The 21746-nt window shown below is 43.0% G+C and overlaps 1 protein-coding gene across 1 annotated transcript in view; it reads left to right on the top strand.

The window, feature by feature from the left end:
- Positions 1 to 21746, top strand: part of LOC141149662 (fibrillin-2-like) — a 238446-nt gene that overhangs the window by 175158 nt on the left and 41542 nt on the right. Inside the window, exons 36-54 of the mRNA XM_073636910.1 lie at positions 893 to 1015; positions 1115 to 1276; positions 1391 to 1459; positions 2355 to 2480; positions 2568 to 2693; positions 3048 to 3197; positions 3491 to 3562; positions 4324 to 4449; positions 5924 to 6049; positions 6185 to 6310; positions 6404 to 6520; positions 7790 to 7918; positions 8618 to 8737; positions 8812 to 8937; positions 12089 to 12241; positions 12684 to 12749; positions 13380 to 13505; positions 14242 to 14361; positions 14529 to 14648. Coding sequence (XP_073493011.1) covers positions 893 to 1015; positions 1115 to 1276; positions 1391 to 1459; positions 2355 to 2480; positions 2568 to 2693; positions 3048 to 3197; positions 3491 to 3562; positions 4324 to 4449; positions 5924 to 6049; positions 6185 to 6310; positions 6404 to 6520; positions 7790 to 7918; positions 8618 to 8737; positions 8812 to 8937; positions 12089 to 12241; positions 12684 to 12749; positions 13380 to 13505; positions 14242 to 14361; positions 14529 to 14648 — 2283 coding nt within the window. The remainder of the gene's footprint in view (positions 1 to 892; positions 1016 to 1114; positions 1277 to 1390; positions 1460 to 2354; positions 2481 to 2567; positions 2694 to 3047; positions 3198 to 3490; positions 3563 to 4323; positions 4450 to 5923; positions 6050 to 6184; positions 6311 to 6403; positions 6521 to 7789; positions 7919 to 8617; positions 8738 to 8811; positions 8938 to 12088; positions 12242 to 12683; positions 12750 to 13379; positions 13506 to 14241; positions 14362 to 14528; positions 14649 to 21746) is intronic.

Raw genomic sequence — 21746 nt, forward strand, 5'->3', positions numbered from 1 at the left:
TATAAAAGTTTAAATCACCCCCCTTTTGCCCCATTCAAAATAAAATAATAAAAAATAAACCCCACATACACATATTTGGTATCGCCGGGTTCAGAATCGCCCGATCTATCAATATAAAAAAAGAATTAATCCGATCGGTAAACGACGTAATGAGAAAAAAATTCCAAACGCCAGAAATACTGTTTTTGGTCGCCACAACATTGCAATAAAATGCAATAACGGGCAATCAAAACATCGGATCTACCCCAAAATGGTATCAATAAAAACATCAGCCAGGCGCGCAAAAAACAAGCCCTCACCCAGCCCCAGATCCCGAAAAATGGAGACGCTACGGGTCTCGGAAAATGGCGCCATTTTGTTTGTTTTTTTTTAGTAAACTTTGGAATTTTTTTTCACCACCTAAATAAAAAAGAACCTATACATGTTTGGTGTCTACAAACTCGTAATGACCTGGAGAATAATGATGGCAGGTCAGTTTTAGCATTCAGTGAACGTGGAAAGAAAAAAAAAAAAAAAACAACTGTGGAATTGCATTTTTTTGCAAGAAAAAATAGAACGCTATGGCTCTGGGAACAAGGGGAGCAAAAAACGAAAACTCAAAAACAGAAAATGCTTCAGTCATTGCAATTATTAACCAAAGAAACTGTTTTTGGTCTTGTCAATTTTATTCACTAATAATAAAAACAGATGCCATATGGATGACAATACAGAAGAAAAATCGTTTCCTTTTTTTGGATGAAAAGCGGATAATTTTTATACGCTCGTGTGATTGTAGTGCAGTAGTTCATGCATATTTTACACCACCAAAGTATTTTTTGGCCTGATCTAATAGAACATCCAATGTTTCTGTGCAGACTAGCCGTTCTATCTTACTCATCCACTTTTACTTTAGATGTGAACGAGTGTGCTGACCCAGTGAATTGCATCAATGGGTTGTGTGTGAACACGCCAGGCAGCTACTTGTGCAACTGTCCACAGGATTTTGAGTTGAACCCCACCGGTGTGGGCTGTGTCGGTAAGTAAATGTACTCGATGATTAATATAAAGAGTTCTGTTTTAGCACAATGTATAAGTATGTCTCTGAGCTGCATTTTTATTCTCGATATTAATACAGATACTCGTGTTGGAAATTGCTACTTGGAAACTCTGATGAGAGGAGATGCTGGCCTTGCTTGCAGTGCAGAAATTGGAGTCGGGGTTACAAGAGCTTCTTGCTGCTGCTCTTTGGGACGTGCTTGGGGTAACCCATGTGAAAGCTGCCCTCTCGGCAACTCCAGTAAGTTGAAAATGTTGAAAAGTTTTCTATTGTTAGGCAGAAGTAAAAAAAAAAAAATAGGAAGATCAGTACTCGATTATGGTGGGAAAAAAAGATATCTGCCTTATCTTTCAGCTGAATACAAGACTCTGTGTCCAGGAGGAGAAGGATTCAGACCAAACCCCATTACAGTCATTTTGGAAGGTGAGAAGAATGACATATCCTTCTGAATCTATAATAAACTCTCTTTAGCGTCATATAGGTCCACATTTCTGAAAAGTGGTATCATTCCAGCTTATTTGTAACTACTTTATTGATTTATGTTGTAACACATTTCTGACTACAGATATCCATTTATGCCAACATTTTTCACAGCATACATCACTGCCATTAAAGGTGCTGGCCATTTTATATGTATTTAATGGGTTTGAAACAGCAATTTATAAAGCTTATTATTATAAACCTATTACAAGTTCAGCGCCATTTTCTTACATTGTGAAGTGCTGCCCCCTTTTTAGTACAGCCTTTTCCATGAACCGCACAGCACTCCCGCCCTTATCATGACCGCTGATGAAGAGGCACATATCCAGATCGGGCCATCAGCCACCTCCATGCACTGTTTCATTAGAAGAGACTGATGGAGGGGTCCAATCACGTGTCCCACCAACATGTGCCATGTTGAGGTGTTATATAGACCGTACAGAAGGCTATTTTGAGCAAGTGAGCTTGGTGATAAACTGTTTCCAGCATATTGTTTTTTTTTAATCTCTTTAAACTTATTAATCAATGACTAAATTGATGCCACTTTTTGTACGCTAGTGCCTTAGACTTACAGACACCTTTTTTTCTGATTTGTGCCCTTTTATGACTTTTTGAAAAGTTAGATTTCCTAAATCCTGTCCGAGCATTAGGCACGCTGACTTTCCACACCACTTTTATAAAGTGATGTACATAGCGCAAATGTTTCCAAATTATGATGCACATAGTTAATAAATCTGTCACAGAGCAAACGTTATAAAATGCACCAGAAAAGGCACAAATACATTGATAAATATGGACTACTTTATTTTTTGAAATATCTCATTTTTGTGTACTACAGATATTGATGAATGCCAAGAACTACCTGGTCTGTGTCAGGGTGGAAATTGTGTGAACACCTTTGGAAGCTTCCAGTGCGAGTGCCCACTTGGCTACTATCTGAATGAAGAAACCCGCATCTGTGAAGGTTGATAGAAAAACGAATAATGTTCAGGATGCTTCTCATTACGCAATGAGCTATACTGCAACTGAATTCTGTTCTCCCTGTTTCCAGATATTGACGAGTGCTCTGCCCACATTGGCATCTGTGGCCCTGGTACCTGCTATAATACATTAGGGAACTACACATGTGTTTGCCCACCAGAGTACATGCAAGTCAATGGAGGAAACAACTGTATGGGTATGTATGATCAACATCTACATATTAAGCATTTCCTCTGTGCTGCTGCTGTTCTTGATATATACACACTATACCAGCATACACATAATACAGAAATCTTCTCTGCAAACAATATCTAGAAGTATGTGTGCTTGATGTGTGATGCTTTGGACAATATAGTCCTACCAGGTCACTGACTAATACATTGCCCATTCATTACCTGGGTAAGTTCACTAATATGCTGAACCATTGTGTATTACATGTCAAAGAACAGGCTTTAAAAAGCCACATAGAAAGCATTATCATACAGTAGATCTTAGCTCTTCCTAATTGTCCTTTATTGCTTACCTATGGCATATTTGTCCTTGACTTCAGATATGAGGAAGAGTGTGTGTTATCGTAACTACAATGACACGTGTGAGAATGAGCTGTCAACCAACATGACAAAGAAAATGTGCTGCTGCTCCTACAATATTGGCAAAGCCTGGAACAAACCGTGTGAACCGTGTCCCGTCCCTGCCAGTCGTAAGTATTAAGCGTGTAGCCTCAGGTTAGAGGGAATCTGGTGCCAATGTACATACTGGAAGTCATCCAGGTTTGTGACCTACATAATTGCCACTGTTGGATTATACTTAAGGATTTCAATATATTAAGCTAAGTGCAGCATGATAATATTGGTATAGTAGAATTACATTTTCTTCATGTCTAGTTAGTTAGGGTGTTAAGATGGACTATGACTTAATAAATGTAAAATATGACTTTTTATATGTATTCTGAGCCTTCAGTGTTCATAAACTGGATATTATTATTTTTTCTAGCCGAATACCAAGTTCTTTGCGGAAATCAAGCACCTGGATTTATTATCGACATCCGCACTGGCAAACCTATGGGTATGAGATCATCATTTTCAGACGATAGAAGACAATATTATTATCAAATGTATTATTATTACTATTAGTAGTAGTATTGTTATATATACTATGAGTCATATCATATTATTATTAGTATTACTATTACCATGTATATTGTTATTATTATTAGTAGTACTTGTAGTAGTATTGTTATATATACTATGAGTCATTATTATTATTAGTAGTAGTAGTAGTAGTAGTATCAATACTATTAGTAGTTCCATATGTATTGTTATTATTAGTAGTAATAGTACTAAAAGTATTATATATTAGTGTCAGTAATAAATTATCAATACTATTATTTGTAGAATTATCATATTTACTATATTATTATTAGTAGTAGTATCATTATTATTACTATTAGTATTACGGTATTATCGTATGTATGATTATCATTATTATAATTATTATTCATAATATCAATACAGTTAGTAGTATTATCATATGTACTAATATTATATTTAGTAGTATATGTAAATGTATTATTATTATTACTATTAGCATTATTTTCATATGTAGTGCTATTATTAGCATTATTATTCGTAGTGGTTTCATTATCAATAGTGTTATTATATGCATTATTAGTATTAGTCATACTATATGTACATGTAGTATTATTAATATTACTATGAACATTATTATCATATGTATAATTATTATTAGAATTATTATTATTGTTATTATTAGTAGTAGTATTATCATATTTATTATTATCATTATTATATGTATTACTTCTACAGATATTGATGAGTGCAGTGAAATCCCAGCCATTTGCACCAATGGAGTGTGCATAAACCAGATTGGAAGCTTCCGCTGTGAATGCCCAATGGGATTCAGCTACAACAACATTCTCCTCATCTGTGAAGGTTTGCTAGGACTCTTCCTAAGCTGGCTGCACACATGTTCGGCCTCTCGTTCGGCTGACAGCTAGCTCTCTTGACTCCCCCATAGACATGAACTCATTTGAATGCAGGTGTTTTATCAATGGGGTGAGCAGGAAAGCAGCTGCAAGACAGCCCAGGTGACGCCTTATCTCCCAGAGAACAAAAGGGTCAAGCATCGAAATTTAAACTGCCCGACCCTTAAAAGCCCGTCTCACATAGTGAGATCGCTAGCGAGATCGCTGCTGTGTCACGGTTTTGGTGACTCACCAGCGACCTCACCAGCGATGTCGCTATGTGTGACACTTTGCAGCGATCAGGCCCCTGCTGTTAGGTTGCTGATCGCTGCAAAGTGTCCTGGACCATTTTTTGATTGTTGGCCTCCCGCTGGCCAGCACACATCGCTGTGTGTGACCAGCGGGACCAACGATCTGGCTGGTAACTATGGTAAACATCGGGTTACTAGGGGCACGCGCGCACTTAGTAACCCGCTGTTTACCATGGATACCACTCTGCTACGGTAAGCGGAGGCTCCCGCGCACCGTAGCAGAGTGGTATCCATGGTAAACAGCGGGTTACTAGGGGCACACGCCACTTAGTAACGCAATGTTTACCATAGTTACCAGCCTGCTCCTGCTTGCAGCAGGCTGGTAACGGGAGCAGGACATCGTGGAACGATTCTTTCCACGATATCGCTGCTCCCCTGATCGCTGGTGAGCCTGCCTGTTTGACAGCTCACCAGCGATGTATTAGCGATGCAGCAACGATCCCTGACAGGTCGTATCTTTGTCGGGATCGCTGCTGCATCGCTTAGTGTGACGGGGCCTTAAAATCCTTAAAGTCACCTGTCAGGGGAGAGTCAGGAGGCTCCTATACTTAGTCTGTCAGCTGATCTCTCCGATATTGCCGGTTTGGCTGACTTTAATCTAATGTGTATGGGGAACATAAAAAGTAACAGTTGTTTAAAGTTTTTGTTTTTTTAAATAAATCAATAGTACACAAGAAAAGATGCCTTCAGTGAATACAGATTTTCCCATTACTGACACAGGAGAAGACAGTTGGTGCTCATAAAGTTCAATGGAGAACTGTAACTGTCATCGGGACAACTCTGCCTCTAGCTTCTCCCTCCTCTCCTCTTCATAGAATTTTAAAAGTACCAACTGTCATCTCCATCCTCAGTAATGGGAAAATCTGACTTCACAGGCTACAGATTTTACCCATGAATTGAAAATGAAAGATCAGTCCAGGAGAATAAAGAAGCAGATTTCTCTGATAAGATATATTACAAATTTTCTGATTTCATGTGTACTATTGATATATGAAATACTCTTTAGCATCTCTATCTACTTTCTTTATGCACAGAAGCAAAAACCATCTGTAATTGAAATAGTGTTCTGAAAATGTATATTGCCATCCACTATGAGTATGAACGTATTGATTTCCGTTGTTAATTTGACAGATATTGATGAGTGCAGCAGTGGAGAGAACCTATGCCAGATAAATGCAGATTGCATTAATATCCCAGGATCATATCGCTGTGAATGTTCCAGTGGGTACAAGCTGTCTCCCAGCGGTGCTTGTGTTGGTGAGTACGGTATATATTCAGAAATACTTACACTCTACTTATTTACTGTCATTCAGCTGCATTTTACAAAATGATAATATTATGTCCTAAGTTTATGAACAGAATTAGTCTAAAAATGTCTTTTTTTTTCTGCAGGCCGTAATGAATGTAATGAAATTCCCAACGTCTGTAGCCATGGAACCTGTGTGGATACAACGGGAAGCTACAAATGTATCTGTCACAATGGCTTCAAAGAAAGTGCAGACCAAACCATGTGCATGGGTGAGGGACCTACGTCTTTTAAAGCGTTTGAAGTGATGTAATATGTCTCCCATTGATCGATCATGATTGTTATGTATCGTTTCTACATTTTAGACATTGATGAGTGCGACCGTCAGCCTTGTGGCAATGGCACCTGCAAGAACACTGTTGGATCTTATAACTGCCTCTGCTTCCCTGGCTTCGAACTAACTCACAACAACGACTGCATTGGTAAGACGATGTTTGCACAATATGTGCTTATTCCATATGGAGAAAAGTTACATTAAAGGGGTGGTCCAAAACAAAAACTGATTTAATTCTAAATGTCTGTTTCTTTAATCTAATAATCTAATCTCTTTTCTAATATACTTTAATTAAAAATTCCCTACTGTTCCCTCTTTACTCTTAACTGCTTTTTTTTTTGTTACCTACTTCCATTTTGATGACATTTCATTTGAGAATCTCCAGTGCATGCTGGAATAATCAAACGGGACATCATCAGGGGGCAAAAGCTGTAGTCACTGCCACAGCTTCTGTCCCCACCCTGAAAAAAAGAGTCATGACGTCTGTTTCAGGGGAGGGGCTAGTCCCAACTCTACTGAGCATGCGTTGGTAGTCAATTCAGCACGAGCTCCATTGTCACTGTGTGATATTTCTTTTCAGTGCACAATGACAGTACACTCCTTTGACTGCTTTAATGAGAAGTGATGAAAGGCAAGAGAGCGCACTGTCAGTGTGCATTGTAAGGAGAGAATGCGGTGAGCAGAGAACAGCCCCACCCCCAAGAGTGATATCACTTTCGGGGACGGGGCTGGTTTCTGCTGTCTGCCTACTCTCCTTACAATGCACACTGACAGTGCGCTCTCTTGTCACTTCTCATTAGAGCCGGCAAGGGAGCACACTTTCATTGTGCACTGAAAAGAAATATCACACAGTGACAAGTGAGTTCGTACTGAGCATACGTTGAAATTGACAACTGCAGTCTCTACCCCCTGATGACATTTCATTTGTGCATCCCAGCATACAATGGGGATTCTCAAACGAAATGTCATCAAAACTGAAGTAGGTGAAAAAAAAGCAGTTAGAGAGTAGAGAGAGGGAACGATAGGGACATTGTAATTAAAGTACATTAGAAAAGCAATTAGATTGTTACATTAAATAGATAAACATATAGGATTAAAATCAATGTTAGTTCGGACCACTTCTTTAAGAATTAAGATAAATATACTGCTTCCCAAAAAAACATAAATCTGTACATTTATGGGAAAAACAAGCCTATAAACAATAAGTCTATGTGATCATGTTATGCAGTAAAAGTTAAAGCTTCAGATTTACTACTTAAAAATATATTGAAAAAATACTTCTCCACTCTTGTTGGATATTGAACTTGCAAAAACATACAGGGTCTATTGTTATGTAACTCCACCAGTAGATGGCAGCAGAGTCTACAGCTGATTTAACACTCACCCACCATTGGGTTCTTTATCTTTACCCTTGCAGACATAGACGAGTGCTTCTCTCTTGCGGGACAAGTTTGCAGAAATGGCCAATGCATCAACAATGTTGGTTCCTTCCAATGTCTTTGCCAGGAAGGCTATGAAATAACTCCTGATGGAAAGAACTGCGTGGGTAAGTGCGAGGACATTTCTTCTATCTGCTAAAAGCTTTTTTATTAGATTGCTTCACTTTCCAGACATGTTGTACTAGAAGCTATGTGATAGTTCTAGCCTAAGGGGGTTGCTTTACATACCCCTAAGTGTAAGTGTGTGCCCGCACATCATATTGTTTAGATACCAAAGGGATCTAATAAAGGTATTAGTCAGTATGCCCCCATAGCAGAGATGCAGTCACCCTATAACAAATTCATACATAGTGCCCCCCTAGACAGTGCCCCACAACAGTATTCACCACTGCGCTTTCTGCGCCGTATTTTAGACATTAGACCTTGACTTGAAGAAGTCTTTACCTATTCTGAAAGAAGGACCTTCGACAAGTCTCTTGATTTTCATATTCCATATGTCGATATGTCATTCCATAGACTGTTTCTTGCAGGATGATAAGGGATTGATAAGGGATTGTCAATGAAGAGAAATTAGGATGATTTTAAAAATCTCTATATATATTTTAAATTGAGAAGCATGAGGCCATAGTCTAAAATATTATATATAAAATCTGTCCATACATTTCAATGGTTTACAAAATACAGTAATATATTTGCACTGTCCAAGCCGAAAATCCCAGAGTATGTGAAGGGTCACCTTATCACTTACCAAAGGATGTTGGTATTGTTGGGATAAGCTGAATGTTTATTTTCTGCATTGTTATTAGATATAAATGAGTGCATCAGCCTGCCGGGAACCTGTTCTCCTGGTACTTGCCAGAATCTGGAAGGTTCTTTCCGCTGCATCTGTCCTCCAGGATATGCTGTACAGAATGACAACTGTATTGGTAAGCATATAGCATGACATGGGTGTGTGTATGTGATAGGCTGGATGTTAACTAATTCTTGCTTTTTAAACCAGACATTAATGAGTGTGATGATGAGCCAAACATCTGCCTATTTGGAACTTGCACAAACACCCCTGGAAGCTTCCAGTGCATATGTCTTCCAGGATTTATCCTATCGGACAATGGACGGCGTTGCTTTGGTAAGTCGTGTTTTTATATGATCAACTCTTCATCTAGCTTCCTATCTATATCATATCCAACATGTACAGTGTTTTTTTTATATAAAGTAAATGTCCCATTATCATGTGTTATTTTTTTTAGGTAAAAATTTTTGTGCTGATTAATTTCATGATATGCCTTTACAAAGTTCTTTTTTTCTGATTTCTAAATAGATAGAAATTAAAAAGATAAAATGTTGTCTGCCTCATTAGAGGACGCTTTGAAATGTACTGCCTACTGGGTTGTCCGTCCAAAATTAAAATTTTATTAGTGACTTGGTAGATTAAAAAATAGCACATAAAGCGGTACTTACCTACTGGCACTTACCTGCGGCCACACAGAAGGGAGACGTTAGCATTCTAGCAGCAGGTCCATTGCAGCTTGTGATTGGCTGCCATGGCGGGTGACTTCAGCATCATGATGTTGCAGTACTGAAGTCACCGGAACACGTCCGTCAATCACAGGCTGCAGCGATCCTCCTGCTGCTGGAATGGTGACATCTCACTTCTGGTGTAAACGCAGACTTTGGAGCAGCCTGTGCAGGATAGAGAAAAGTGCGGGTAGGTGAGTATAGCATCATTTGGTTTTTGTTTTTTTAATATACCAAGATACCAGTACAATTTTAATTTCGCCCGAACAACCCCTTTACATTTATTGTATAAGCCGTATGCAGTTAGCTCATAGGTCCCCTTTAGTATTTGCAGCGGACAGACTTAATGTTATATTTTAGATCTATGTTTGTATCTTGAATTCTTTGCATCAGAAAAATAAAATTATGAACATGATAAACATTTATTAAGAACTTAATTTTTCAGCATTGTTTTTTTATGTAAAGTAGTTTAAAACCTAAGTGTTATTGAAAGGTGGACATTCATGTCAGTTACCTTTTCAGACTTATACATTCCTACAAAAGTTGTAACTATGCAATCATTAAGTAAAGGTTAACATATGTCACATATTGGGGCAGATTTATAAAATCTTGTGTAACAATTAAGCAGCGTGAACTTAGACAAGACTAGGGTGAAAACGCATCATGTCTATCACAGAGGCTCCTAGTGAATGATAAATCAGGAGCATTTTTAAGACTCTCTAGTTTAAGTTTTATATTTTTTATTTAAGACAATAAATAGGAGTATACTTTTAGTAAATTTATAGTATTTTCCAAACAGCCTTAGTCACCCACTCTTTTCTAGACACTTTATACAAGTGTATTAATTGTCAAAAAGGGTCCAAAACCCTTAAAGCACCACGCCAGAGATTTGTTTATTGCCGTGCTGGATCAGTGTCACTAATCTAAGTACCCTGCCCCTATTACAATACTACCGTCTTCATCTTTTATCGGCGCCGTGCCAGTCATCTTCTGCAGTTTGTGAACTGCAGATCGCTCCAGTGTTTGCTGGGTGGACCAGAAGTCACAACTCAATGTAAGTCTGAGGGCAACAACGAGGCTCTCATAGACTTGTGACCGTTGCCTCTGACTTCCGGTTAGTCAGAAGTTGTGGGCATAAAATGGCAGATTGGGACTGGAGCAGCGCCAGAAAGAGCTGAAGAGTCTGCATTTATCCTATGAGCTTGTATAGAGACTGAAAGTCAGTTGGGAGAGACCGTTAACACTGCCGAGTTCCGGGTGTACCATACCTTGGCAATCTTCGGAGGGCAGCCCCTATTGTTAATAAACTGCTTTGTCGTATGCGAATTTTGTGTTAACTACTGTAAATCGACACAGAACCGTAATTTTGGGTGGAAATTACCCATCCACCATGTAGCTATCAGTTTCCTGGCAAGAAAGAGGGTTTCTCTGAGAATAATTCTAGTGCGATGGCTCTATATTTCTGCCTCTAGTATCCCAAATAAACAATTTTTTGGATCTAAGGGAAGAGGAATGCATATCACAGAGGATAAGAGAGTAACTATAGTTTGCCAAAAGGAGAGGATGATTGGACAAGTCCATACCATGTGCCAGAAGTCTGCATTGAGAGTACGACTATGCAGAACTCCGAAGAGGGTAGTCTACCTATGTGGTATAACCTTAATGGGGATAGGTAGGATTGATGAATGATATATAATTGAATCATTCTGTTATTCGCTGAAGGAGAGACAGAAAGAAGAGATTCCAGGATCTCCTCCTAGTCCTCATCAGAGATACTGGGAATGAGAAGTTCCCATTTGTTTTTACTTTCAGGAGAGAGTTTCCAATACCTATTGATAACCGTTATGTGTGCAAGGTTGAAATGAGACCCTGTGGGCCTTGTAAATTAAGAATGCTTAACAGAGGATAGGCAGATATGGAAATAGTTGTACCCTAGGTTTTTAGTTGTGATTGGAGGGCTGATCTAAGTTGAAGATGCCTAAAAAATTGAGTTTTCGGTATATTGTACTTGGTCTGTAGCTGGTCAATGGATAATAATTAGTGTTGAGTGAGTATGTTCTATTAACCCTTTCGCCGAGTATGCTCGGGCCGAGCTCCGAGTATTTATAGCTGCTCGGTGATAAGGTTAAATCGCTCCGTGTGCATGATTTGCGACTGTTTGACAGCTTTATTACGTGTGAGGAATGTCTATTTCTTACACATTCCTCCCATGTAATAAAGCTGTCAAACAGTTGCAAATCATGCACACGGGAGCGATTTAACCATATCACCGAGCAGCTGTAAATACTCGGAGCTCGCCCGAGCATACTCGGACAGAACATACTCGCTCAACACTAATAATAATATATTCTGGTCACCTAGTAAGAGGACATTTTGAGTTTCCCAGAATTGAGAGGATAGGTAGGATAGCACAGATGCACTTTGCTCTACCCTACTGAGAACAGAGCAAAGTACTGTAAAGCGCCAGCATCGGGAAAGGACAAAAAAGGGCTGATGACCCAGAAGTAAGAATAATAATGTAAAAGTTGTAGTACATTGCACACATTTTGTAATCATTACATCTTCTTTTTGTCAGAAGTTACAAAATATAATGGATGTGCCAACCGTTCTTGTACTATAAAGAATATACCTATATACTAATACTAGTCATCTCACACACTACATTTTCCATAGACTATCATTATATAATATATAAAGTGTACCTTTCAAGCCTGCTTGAATGTAATAAACAGTTACTGAATTATTTGTGTATTTCTTCCCAGACACCCGTCAAAGTTTCTGCTTTACTCGATTTGATAATGGAAAATGCTCCGTTCCTAAAGCCTTCAACACGACAAAAGCAAGGTGCTGCTGCAGCACGATGCCCGGCGAAGGCTGGGGTGATCCCTGTGAGCTGTGCCCACAGGAATCAAGTGGTAAGGAGAATGTAAAGTTTTCCACATTATGCTCTATATTATGTAGCCTCTATTATAAAGCCAGAGGCAGGTAGTGCAGAATTCCACCTTTGACAATACATGGCGGACACAGCGTTCTTCCTTTTCTTCCCTGCACAGATTACCCAATCATTCTCCTATAGGAGTCGATAGGTCCTTTTCTGATTGAGACCTCTTATGCCCCTGTGTCTGATGTAATACAAATCTCTGAGCTGCGGTTCACAGATCAGAGCAGCCATGTAAGGTGACTGCCCCCATAGCAGAAATCATTATAATCTGCAAGGAAAGGAATGTATACATACTGGATATAGTTTTTATTAGTAAAACATAGAGGTGATGCATTCTCTGTAACGGTGATTAGATTAGGCAATGTTAGTGTCATTTTTGATGATAATAAATGATTTCTGTCCGTTTTTCCTTACAGAGGCTTTCCGGGAACTCTGTCCTTATGGTCATGGTTCTGTACAAGACAGAACAGACACCAGAGAAGGTAAGCGATTACGGCAAGCAAAGCATTACATACCACGAGACACAAGGTTGCCATGCGCTTTGGTAGAAATCTACAGTTTTGCCTTTTCCACAGTCTCTTCCATTATTATGTTGACTGGGGCATAAGATTCCGCTCACACTCTAAGGCCTCATTCAGACGTGTTCACTCCATATTTTTCATGGATCGAACACGTACTCATTATAATCTATTGGTGCTATTAATAAGTCCGTGTTCGGCGTTTAGCACCAGACACTAAACTTTCAAGTTTGGGTTCGCTCATCTCTAGTGGCTGTCCATACAAATATAGTTGAAGGTTTAACGTTCTAAGTCGTCAAAAGAAGATATATAGGCCATTCACTGCTCCTCTCAGTATGTGAATATGGAAATAGTCTCTTAGGGTATTTACATACAAGCCATTCGTAGCCATGTAACTCATAGTCCGACCGGATCCATCAAAGCGAGAGCTGCTTTTTGTTCATGGCTCTGCTGCTAGATAATAGAGGAGCACTGAGAGGAAAATTACCCTATACAATGTTTTGTTTGTTTTTTCTGGTAGAAAGATGAAACTTATAAAAAAATATAACATTTTATAAAACTCATTTATGACCTGTTCCTCTGCCCTTTGCTTAGATGTCAATGAATGTGCTGAGAGTCCCGGAATTTGTGTCAATGGGATGTGCATTAATACGGATAGCTCGTTCCGCTGTGAATGTCCATTTGGATATAACCTTGACTTCACAGGTGTTAATTGTGTAGGTGAGTACATTGAAAAAAGTGTGCTTTTTTGTGAATAAAGCTCTGCTACAAAAGCTTCCATAAAAGGGAAATTCCCATACTTCACAAACGTTTATTTCATATTTTGCCAACATGAAGGTCCTCATGGTATGGTAGACATGGTACTAAGGTAAATGCTCCTGGTACAAACCGGACTTGATTTAGACTCAATTGTAGAGTCGCCTGTTTCGTAGTAGGGCTCTGAATAATAGGGTACGTACACACGGTCAGTAAACGCTGTGGATTGGACTCAGCACACTTGCGCTGTGCAGCGGCCAGATGTTACAGCATAATGGATGGGATTTCAAGAAATTCGATGCCCACTATGCATTCCCGTGCACCTGCGGATCACCCGCGGAGACGGACATGCGGCGCGTCCTTCCAGACCGCAGCATGTCAATTTCTCTTGTGGAGACGCTAGTCTCCGCAAGAGAAATTCTATCAGTGCAATGTATAGGATGCGGTGAATCCGCATGGTTCAATGAACACATGCGGGTTCACCTGGTGCAGCGCTTTGGACGCAGCATTAAGTATGCTGCGTTCAAAGCGCTGCCAGAAAGGATCGTGTGCACCCATATAGGTCGAGTTTGGTAAGATTTAGTTATTAGCAAAACTGTTCTGCTGAGAGCGGTGTAACCATACTACTACTATGGAGATGTTCTGTAGAATAGACTGAGCACTTGTAAGACACAGAACATTTATTTCTCTTATTTTGCAGACACGGATGAGTGCTCCATCGGAAACCCTTGTGGCAATGGAACATGTACTAATGTGGTTGGAGGATTTGAATGCGCCTGCGATGAAGGGTTTGAACCTGGATCCATGATGACTTGTGAAGGTAACATCAACAAGAGTACTCTTATTGTGGCTCATAGAGTTTTGCTAAGATCACACGTGTTGCTAAATCATAAGAACTGGAAATAAAGGCAATAAAGGGGATTTATTTATGTGAAATGTACTTATATTGTATTGACTTTTGATATACACTTTTTTATTGTTTTTCAGATATAAATGAATGCACAAATCCTCTGCTGTGTGCTTTCCGCTGTATAAATACTTATGGATCATATGAATGCACATGTCCTTCTGGGTACACCCTAAGAGAGGATCGCCGCATGTGCAAAGGTATGATATCTTCAGCAACATTTCAGCCACATATTTTAACTTCATTAGTTGCCCATGATAATCCCAGTGTTTAGTAAAAAAAAATCTCATTCATTCATTTTCTATCAATTTAATAAGAGTCTCACTTTTTAAAAACTAGAGCAGGTGGAAGCTATGGAAAATCTCTCTTGATCTGGGGGACCCAAGATGTCAGTGTTTTACTTGGACAGCCGATTGATTTCAATGGACAAAGTGTAATTCCAAATAGTATGATGACCCGCACAAAATACACGTTGGTTAAAAACAAAATAATAGTACCTCTTCACATTTCCCCACTGTTCTGGTCTTTTCAGCGTGTGGTCTGAAGATCTGCACTGCTCGGCACAGCGGTCGCGATGGAGTGACATTATCACACCTGCTGGTCTGAGACGTCAGACGCACAGGGAGATTGATGGAAAAGGGAGCAGACAGCTTCTTGTTCCATTATTGCTTTTGACTATATCGGCATCAAGGATGACAATATGATTAAAAGTGTGATACTGGGCAAGGTGAAGCGGTGCTGGCGCTGGCACTGGGCTTTCCGACTCACAGGCCTCATATTCAGGGCTGGTGCCCTAGGAGATGAAGCCGATGATGCCCCACACCCCTCAGCCCTTAAACAAAGGAATGGGTCAGAGACTAAGGCAACAGGACCCATAATGCCATCACCACCTTTGATGGGTCAGGTAACAAGCTCTGATAACCACCTCTACTAGAATTGTTACCTTTTCAACAAAAAATACTAGCAAAAGTAAAAAAAAGTGTTGTACTTTAGGGGTGAGGCTCAACAGGGAGTGTAATTTCAGGAGCTACACCTGCCACACTGTCTGCCCTTATGAACCATGGCTTATGCCATATCCACCACAGCCCCCTATACACTATGGTCACCACAGCTCCTAATATAAGGTTCCCAACCGCCCCCAAAACAGTATGGTCACCACAGACCCCAGTATGTCCCCTACAGCCCCTTATGCAGCCCCCTCCCCTATACAGCCTCCTTCCCCACTGTCATTCCTAATAGCCAGAGGGTCTCTTTCCCACTGTGTTACTCCAAGTTGCCTGATAGTCCCCCCTCTTACAATGTGTCAAACCTAATTGCCTGATGGCATTTACTGTGCTAGGGTTGGGGGGTGGGGCAGTCAGTTAGGAGTGATTAATTTGTCATATTTTACTCACACTTTACTCCAGGGAATAAGTCAGATGCCAGCAATCTTTTTTTTAGTGTTTTTTGATGCAGATTTTTATGCAAATTTTCAGCTGCCTTTTGCAGTACCAGCAAAGTCTATGAGAAATCAGAATTCTCTGTTCACACATCGTTTTTTTTTAGTTCAGGATTTTGTGCCTTGCATGTTTTTTTTTTTTTAAAAAAGAGCATGGCACTTCTTTCAGCATTTTTCAGTTTTTTTTCACCCATAGGAAGTAATGGGTGGTGAAAAAAACGCATCAAAAACGCATCAAAATTTGCATCAGCGTTTTTCAGCGCTTTTTCATCGTTTTGGATGCCAAAATAGAATGGGGTTCTTTTTTTCACAGAACTTTATGTACATGTGTAATGCAGGTGCCGGAATGCAACACACAGAGACACAAGGCAAGAACAGTCAGAGATGAATATAAACAGTTTATATATATATATAACGGGTATTCTGAACAAGGGGATAACAACAAGGGTATTGAACGGTAATTTGAAATATTAGCAAAATACGAAGTGTCTCAAAGTAATGTGGTGCACCCAGTCAGGGGAGTCACCACGTCAGTTCTTTATCTCTGTATATGGCTCTAGCGGGGGTCACCGGTTAGTCCCGCTAGGCCGCAAGTGTTTTCCGGACAAAATCAATTAAAGCAAGTTTAGCTTCTTCCGCCCCAACTGTTCCCCTCCCAACCTGAGTACCTAAACCCAACTGGCCCCGTTACCGTGAGTGAACAGAAGAAGCGACGGCCCTGTTCACGTATGCAGCTCTTCTGCTTTCACTGGTGTGACTTTCCTGGCTCAGCAGTCTCTCAACTCCTCTCTTCCTGGCCGTTGGAGGCAGTCTCTCAAGCCGGGGATAGGGGGGTCCAGACCTCGTCTGTCGGCGGGCGATGTCGGGTTCCGCGAACTCACTCAGCACCGCAAGCAGGTTCCGACTCTCCTCAGTAGGTACAGCACTCGGATCACATCTGTGAGGGATCCTGAGCTCATCCACCGACGCCCGGCTGTGGCACCTCGCAGGCCTCCGGCTTAGGCCTGCCACGCGGGGCTTCTCAGCATGCAGGGAGCACGTCTGCTCCTCTCTGCTGCTTGGCGCCAAAAACTCCTCAGGCTTGGTTCGCTGGCCTCTTATCTCCAGGAACTCCTTCTTGGAAGTCACCTGACCGGGTCCAGCGTCTAAATCTGCTCTCCCTTCAACTTCTCTTGTATATCTTGGTTCTGCTTGACTGTGTCTGGCCAGCAGATGGCAGTCTCTCTCCATCTTTGAAGCATCATGTAAGATTTCTCTTAAAGGCTCTCTCGCCTCTATTACATTCCTCCCTCCTTTTTGTTCGTCAGTCCTTGGGCGAGTGGATTTCTTGCAGGATTGACGTCTCTTTCCAGGCAGTGCAAGCTCAGACAGGAGTTGGGCGCACTCCTGCGTTTTCTGTTGGATCTGAGACCAGATAAACTCTTCTTGAGCATACCAGTTAGGAGGAATTCCTGCATTAGCCCGCTCAGTTTTGCGGGGCTCCTCCTGCGGAGGTGACTCTGGGATATCCGATGAATCAACCTCTGGGGATTGCAAGTCACTTCTTGATTCATTCTGGGTCCCACTCGGGGTTGGCATCGACGGTTCTGACGGGCCCAACTGCATTGTGGCCCATCCTTCTTCATCCCCCAAGGTTCCTGTATTCGGCACCTCAGCCAATTTGTTTGAAGGCCCAACTTCGTTACAGGCCTCTGCTTCAGAAGAGCAAGGTCGCAGCATATTACGGTGCAACACCCTGGGTGTCGCGGCGTCATCCCCTTCGGGCCTGACCTCGTAGACTGGGTTGTCGGGGTGAATCTTCTTCACCACCCGATATGGTATCACCTCCCAACGATGGTCCAGTTTACTCCCAAATCGTTTGGCCCTGACCAGCACACGGTCCCCTGGCTGGTGTGATCCACCTGAGGTTGGGGGCCGATCTGCTTGCTCTACTTCCTGAAACTTCTGAGCGACCAATCTTCTCACCGTATGAAGCCGGCGTTTGTGCTCTCGAATCCAGGTACTTGGGCTACTGCCCGGGCCGGAGTCTTCTGAGTCTAGCTGTAGTTCAGTCATTTCTCGTCCACTCCTTCCAAACAGCAACATGTAAGGGGTGTAGCCAGTAGTCGCATGAACTCGATTATTATACACCCACACCAGCTCGGACACAAATTCGGGCCACTTCATCTTTTTGTCCGCTTCCAGCATTCGCAACATTTGCAACAGGGTTCGGTTGAAGCGCTCGCATACGCCATTCCCTTGAGGGTGGTTAGGCGTTGTTCGGGATCGGTCGATCCCATAGATACGGTATAGTTCATCCATCACTCGTCCTTGGAAGCGGCCCCTTGGTCAGAATGCATTCGCTTCGGACACCCATAAATCCGGATGAAATCTTGACAGATGGCCTTAGCTGCGGCTTCTGCTGTCTGGTCTTTGGTAGGTGTCACTACTGCGAACTTGGTAAAGTGATCAGTCATTACCAAACAGTGTCCGTAACCATTGTATGAAGTTCCGATCATCAGATAGTCAATCATCAGGACTTCCAAGGGTGCAGAAGTTTGGATGGCCTGAATGGGAGCCCTTTGTTCCGGGGGTTTGTTCAACTCACACTGGCGACATGTTCGGCAGACCCCTTCAACTTCTTGCCGCAGTTGAGGCCAATACACCAGCCGTTGCAATCACCGAAAGGTCTTCTCCACACTGAAGTGAGCACCTCTTTATGAGCCTCCTGGGCTAGCTGCGTTACCAGTGCCTCTGGAACTACTACCTGCCAGGTAACATCAAACTCTCGAGGTAGCTGGATTCTTCAGCATAGCAAGCCATCCTTCAGGAAGAGCCTCTCCCACTGGCCTAGGATTTGTAGGGTAGTTGGAAGGAAAGCGGCCCTGGCCTCCAGGTCGGGTCTTTGACCAAGGGCCGCTTCCCTTCCCTTCCATTCTCTCAGCTTTGTCAGCTCTGGGTCGGATTGTTGCAGATGTATTCACTCGTCTCTTGAGCGGCCCAGGATTTGAGTGGGCCTCGGCTCCTCTCTGGTCTCCTGGGCGTCGACCACAGCAGCGGCAAACTGGCTGAAATCCGGAATCTCGTCGCCTTCTAGCTCCTCATCTCTATCCCTCTTCGGGCCCGTCTGAGTAACCCGGGACAGGGCATCTGCATGAGTGTTCAGAGCCTTGGACCGATAGGCGATTTTATACTGGTATTTGGACATCCTTGCGACCCACCGCGGCTCTAGCGCGCCCAGCTTGGCGTTCTCCAAGTGGGCCAAAGGGTTGTTATCTGTCCGCACTTGCACTTCTGACCCCGACAAGTACTCAGCAAATTTCTCGGTTATGGCCCACACCAGTGCCAGTAGCTCCAGCTTGAACGAACTGTAGTTGTGGGCCACTTCTGCATGGCAGCTACTTTCTCCGCAGTGGGGTGCACTCCCTCACTGGACACAGTGTGCCCCAGATATTCAATTTCCCGCTTGAAGAGACGACACTTACGAGGCTTAATCTTCAGGCCGTGCCTCCGAAGCCGTTCTAACACTTGTTCCAGTCGGCGGAGATGATCTTCAAACGTAGCGGAATAGATAATGATATCGTCCAGATATATTAAAGTGGCTTCAAAGTTGAGGTCCCCCAAGCATCTCTCCATCAGTCTTTGGAAGGTTCCCGGCGCATTTGTTACCCCGAACGGCATCCGATTGAACTCAAACAGGCCCATAGGGAGAACAAAAGCTGTCTTCGGACGATCCTTCTCAGCTACTGGGACCTGCCAATAGCCACTGGCCAGGTCGAGGGAAGAGAAGAACTTGGCGCTTCCTAGCGCAGATAGAGACTCTTCAATTCGGGGGAGTGGATAGGAGTCCCGTACTGTACAGGCATTCAGCTTCCGATAGTCTACACAGAATCTCAGGGTACCATCCTTCTTCCGGACCAGCACAATAGGAGCCGCCCAAGGACTCTGACTTTCGCGGATCACGCCGTTCCACAACATGTGGGCCAACATCTCTTTCACCTCCTGGTACATTTGAGGCGGGATCTGCCGATATCTCTCTCGAATGGGAGCAGTATTTCCGGTGGGTATTTCGTGCTGAATGTCCCGAATGTACCCGAAATCATCTTCATGTTGTGCAAACACTCCCTGATATCGCTGTAGAAGTTGTTCGATCTGCCTTACTTGTCCAGCAGAAAACTCAGTAATATTAGCCTCCATTTTCTCCAAGAGGTGGCGCCCAGCCAACGGTTCTCTTCCATTCTCTTGGCTGTTGAGGGACACCTCCAGGGTCCATGGCTCTCCTTCCACAGGTGCCAGCCCTATAGCGTCAGCTCTGGTAAGGGCCTCTGGCATTATACAAACTCGCGCCACCTCTTGTCGGGGCAACAACTGTAAACTCGTGCCACTTAGATTGATGCAACGCACGGGCACTCAACCCTGCCGCACGGTGGCCCGGATCCGAGCAACCAGGAGTCCTGAGGGCGCTTCCTCTCCCTCCATTGGTTCAATTTGAATGTCCACGCCCTCTAAGGACACATGTGCCAGCACTGGTAAAGTGAGTACAGTCTGTCCCACTGGCAGTGTCATTGTGGCTTCGGGTGGTATCGATACCTTACCCAGGTACTGAGAGGTAGCGGGCAATTTTTGAATTTGACTGACCCGCACGAGATGCTGGAATACTCTCTTGTTAGCTGGGTCACGAGTGGCACGGGTCCAGTTGTTTTTGTTACAGCCCTCGGCCAGGAACTGTCCGACTTCCTTCAGCACATTCATGCCCAGGGTAACAATGGGTCCATCGCCTTCGGACCCTGTGGTCAGTACTATCCCCTTCCGACCGAGGTCCTTTCCACATGCCCGGACAGACATCCATACTACTCCCGCTACTGGGATAGGTAGTTGATTAGCAGTCACTAGCTTGACAGTGGGCTCCTGCCAGGAACGAGCAACTTCAGGAAAGTGGCTTTGGAAATACGCCTCAGGCATAGTGGTCACCTGAGACCCAGTGTCCATTAGGCAGCGGATTAGCTGCCCATTAAATTCAGCCCAGATAATGGGCCTCTCGGAGACAATGTCTTCAGAGCTCCCTCTTCCACTCTCTGAAGCTCGAGACCCCACAGTATGCTCCACAACCGTGGGGCATCTTAGTTTAACGACTGCCCCCGCCTCCTCCTTTCTCGGTTTGGACAGTCTTTGGAGATATGCCTCCTACCACCGCAGGTCCAACACTCTGGTCCTCGTTCTACCGATAGGTCGGGTACATGACGTGTTGGGGCCTGGTAGGAACGTCTTTCTCGCTCTGGTCTCCGCCCACGTGGGGCAGTAGGTTGCATCGGCAAGGAGGCAGCAGGGGCCTTTCTAATAGTGTTCAGCTCACCCCGAATATCTCGAAGTTCCTGACGTATCTGCCGTACCCAATCAGGTTCCTTGTTGGTGAATCCAGGGGTAATTGCCTCATGACTTCTAACTGTGGCTTTGAGAACAGGAACTTCTTTCTCCAGGACTCTAGCTTCAGCCCCTACCTCCAGGAAGCCCAGATCAGGACTCAAACGCAGCCGCTCCTTCAGGATCTGCCTCAGGGAAGGGTCTTTCAAGCCAGCAATCAGTTGGTCACGCAACACTTCATTCAATGGTCCCAGTCCTCGGTTCCCATCTCGAGCCTTCTTAGTGATATGGGCCATCACTTCCTGTAATGCATTAACATTCTGATTTATGGTCTCATTTTCCCCTTGGACCCGCTGAAACAACCATAGGCGCAAGTGTCCCAGATCTGTGGTGTCACCATGCATGTCCTCTAGGATTTTTATCACTTTGTCCACGGTGTCACGGTCCCCAGGTGGACGGTACATCACAGTTTGCTGGGCCTCTCCATCAAGGGTTAGGAGGGCCAGTTCCGCCTGGGCTG

The sequence above is a fragment of the Phyllobates terribilis genome, unplaced genomic scaffold (assembly GCF_046119375.1).
Source record: "Phyllobates terribilis strain yellow unplaced genomic scaffold, ASM4611937v1 Scaffold_1__5_contigs__length_1240528914, whole genome shotgun sequence".
NCBI classification, from domain to species: Eukaryota; Metazoa; Chordata; class Amphibia; order Anura; family Dendrobatidae; genus Phyllobates; species Phyllobates terribilis.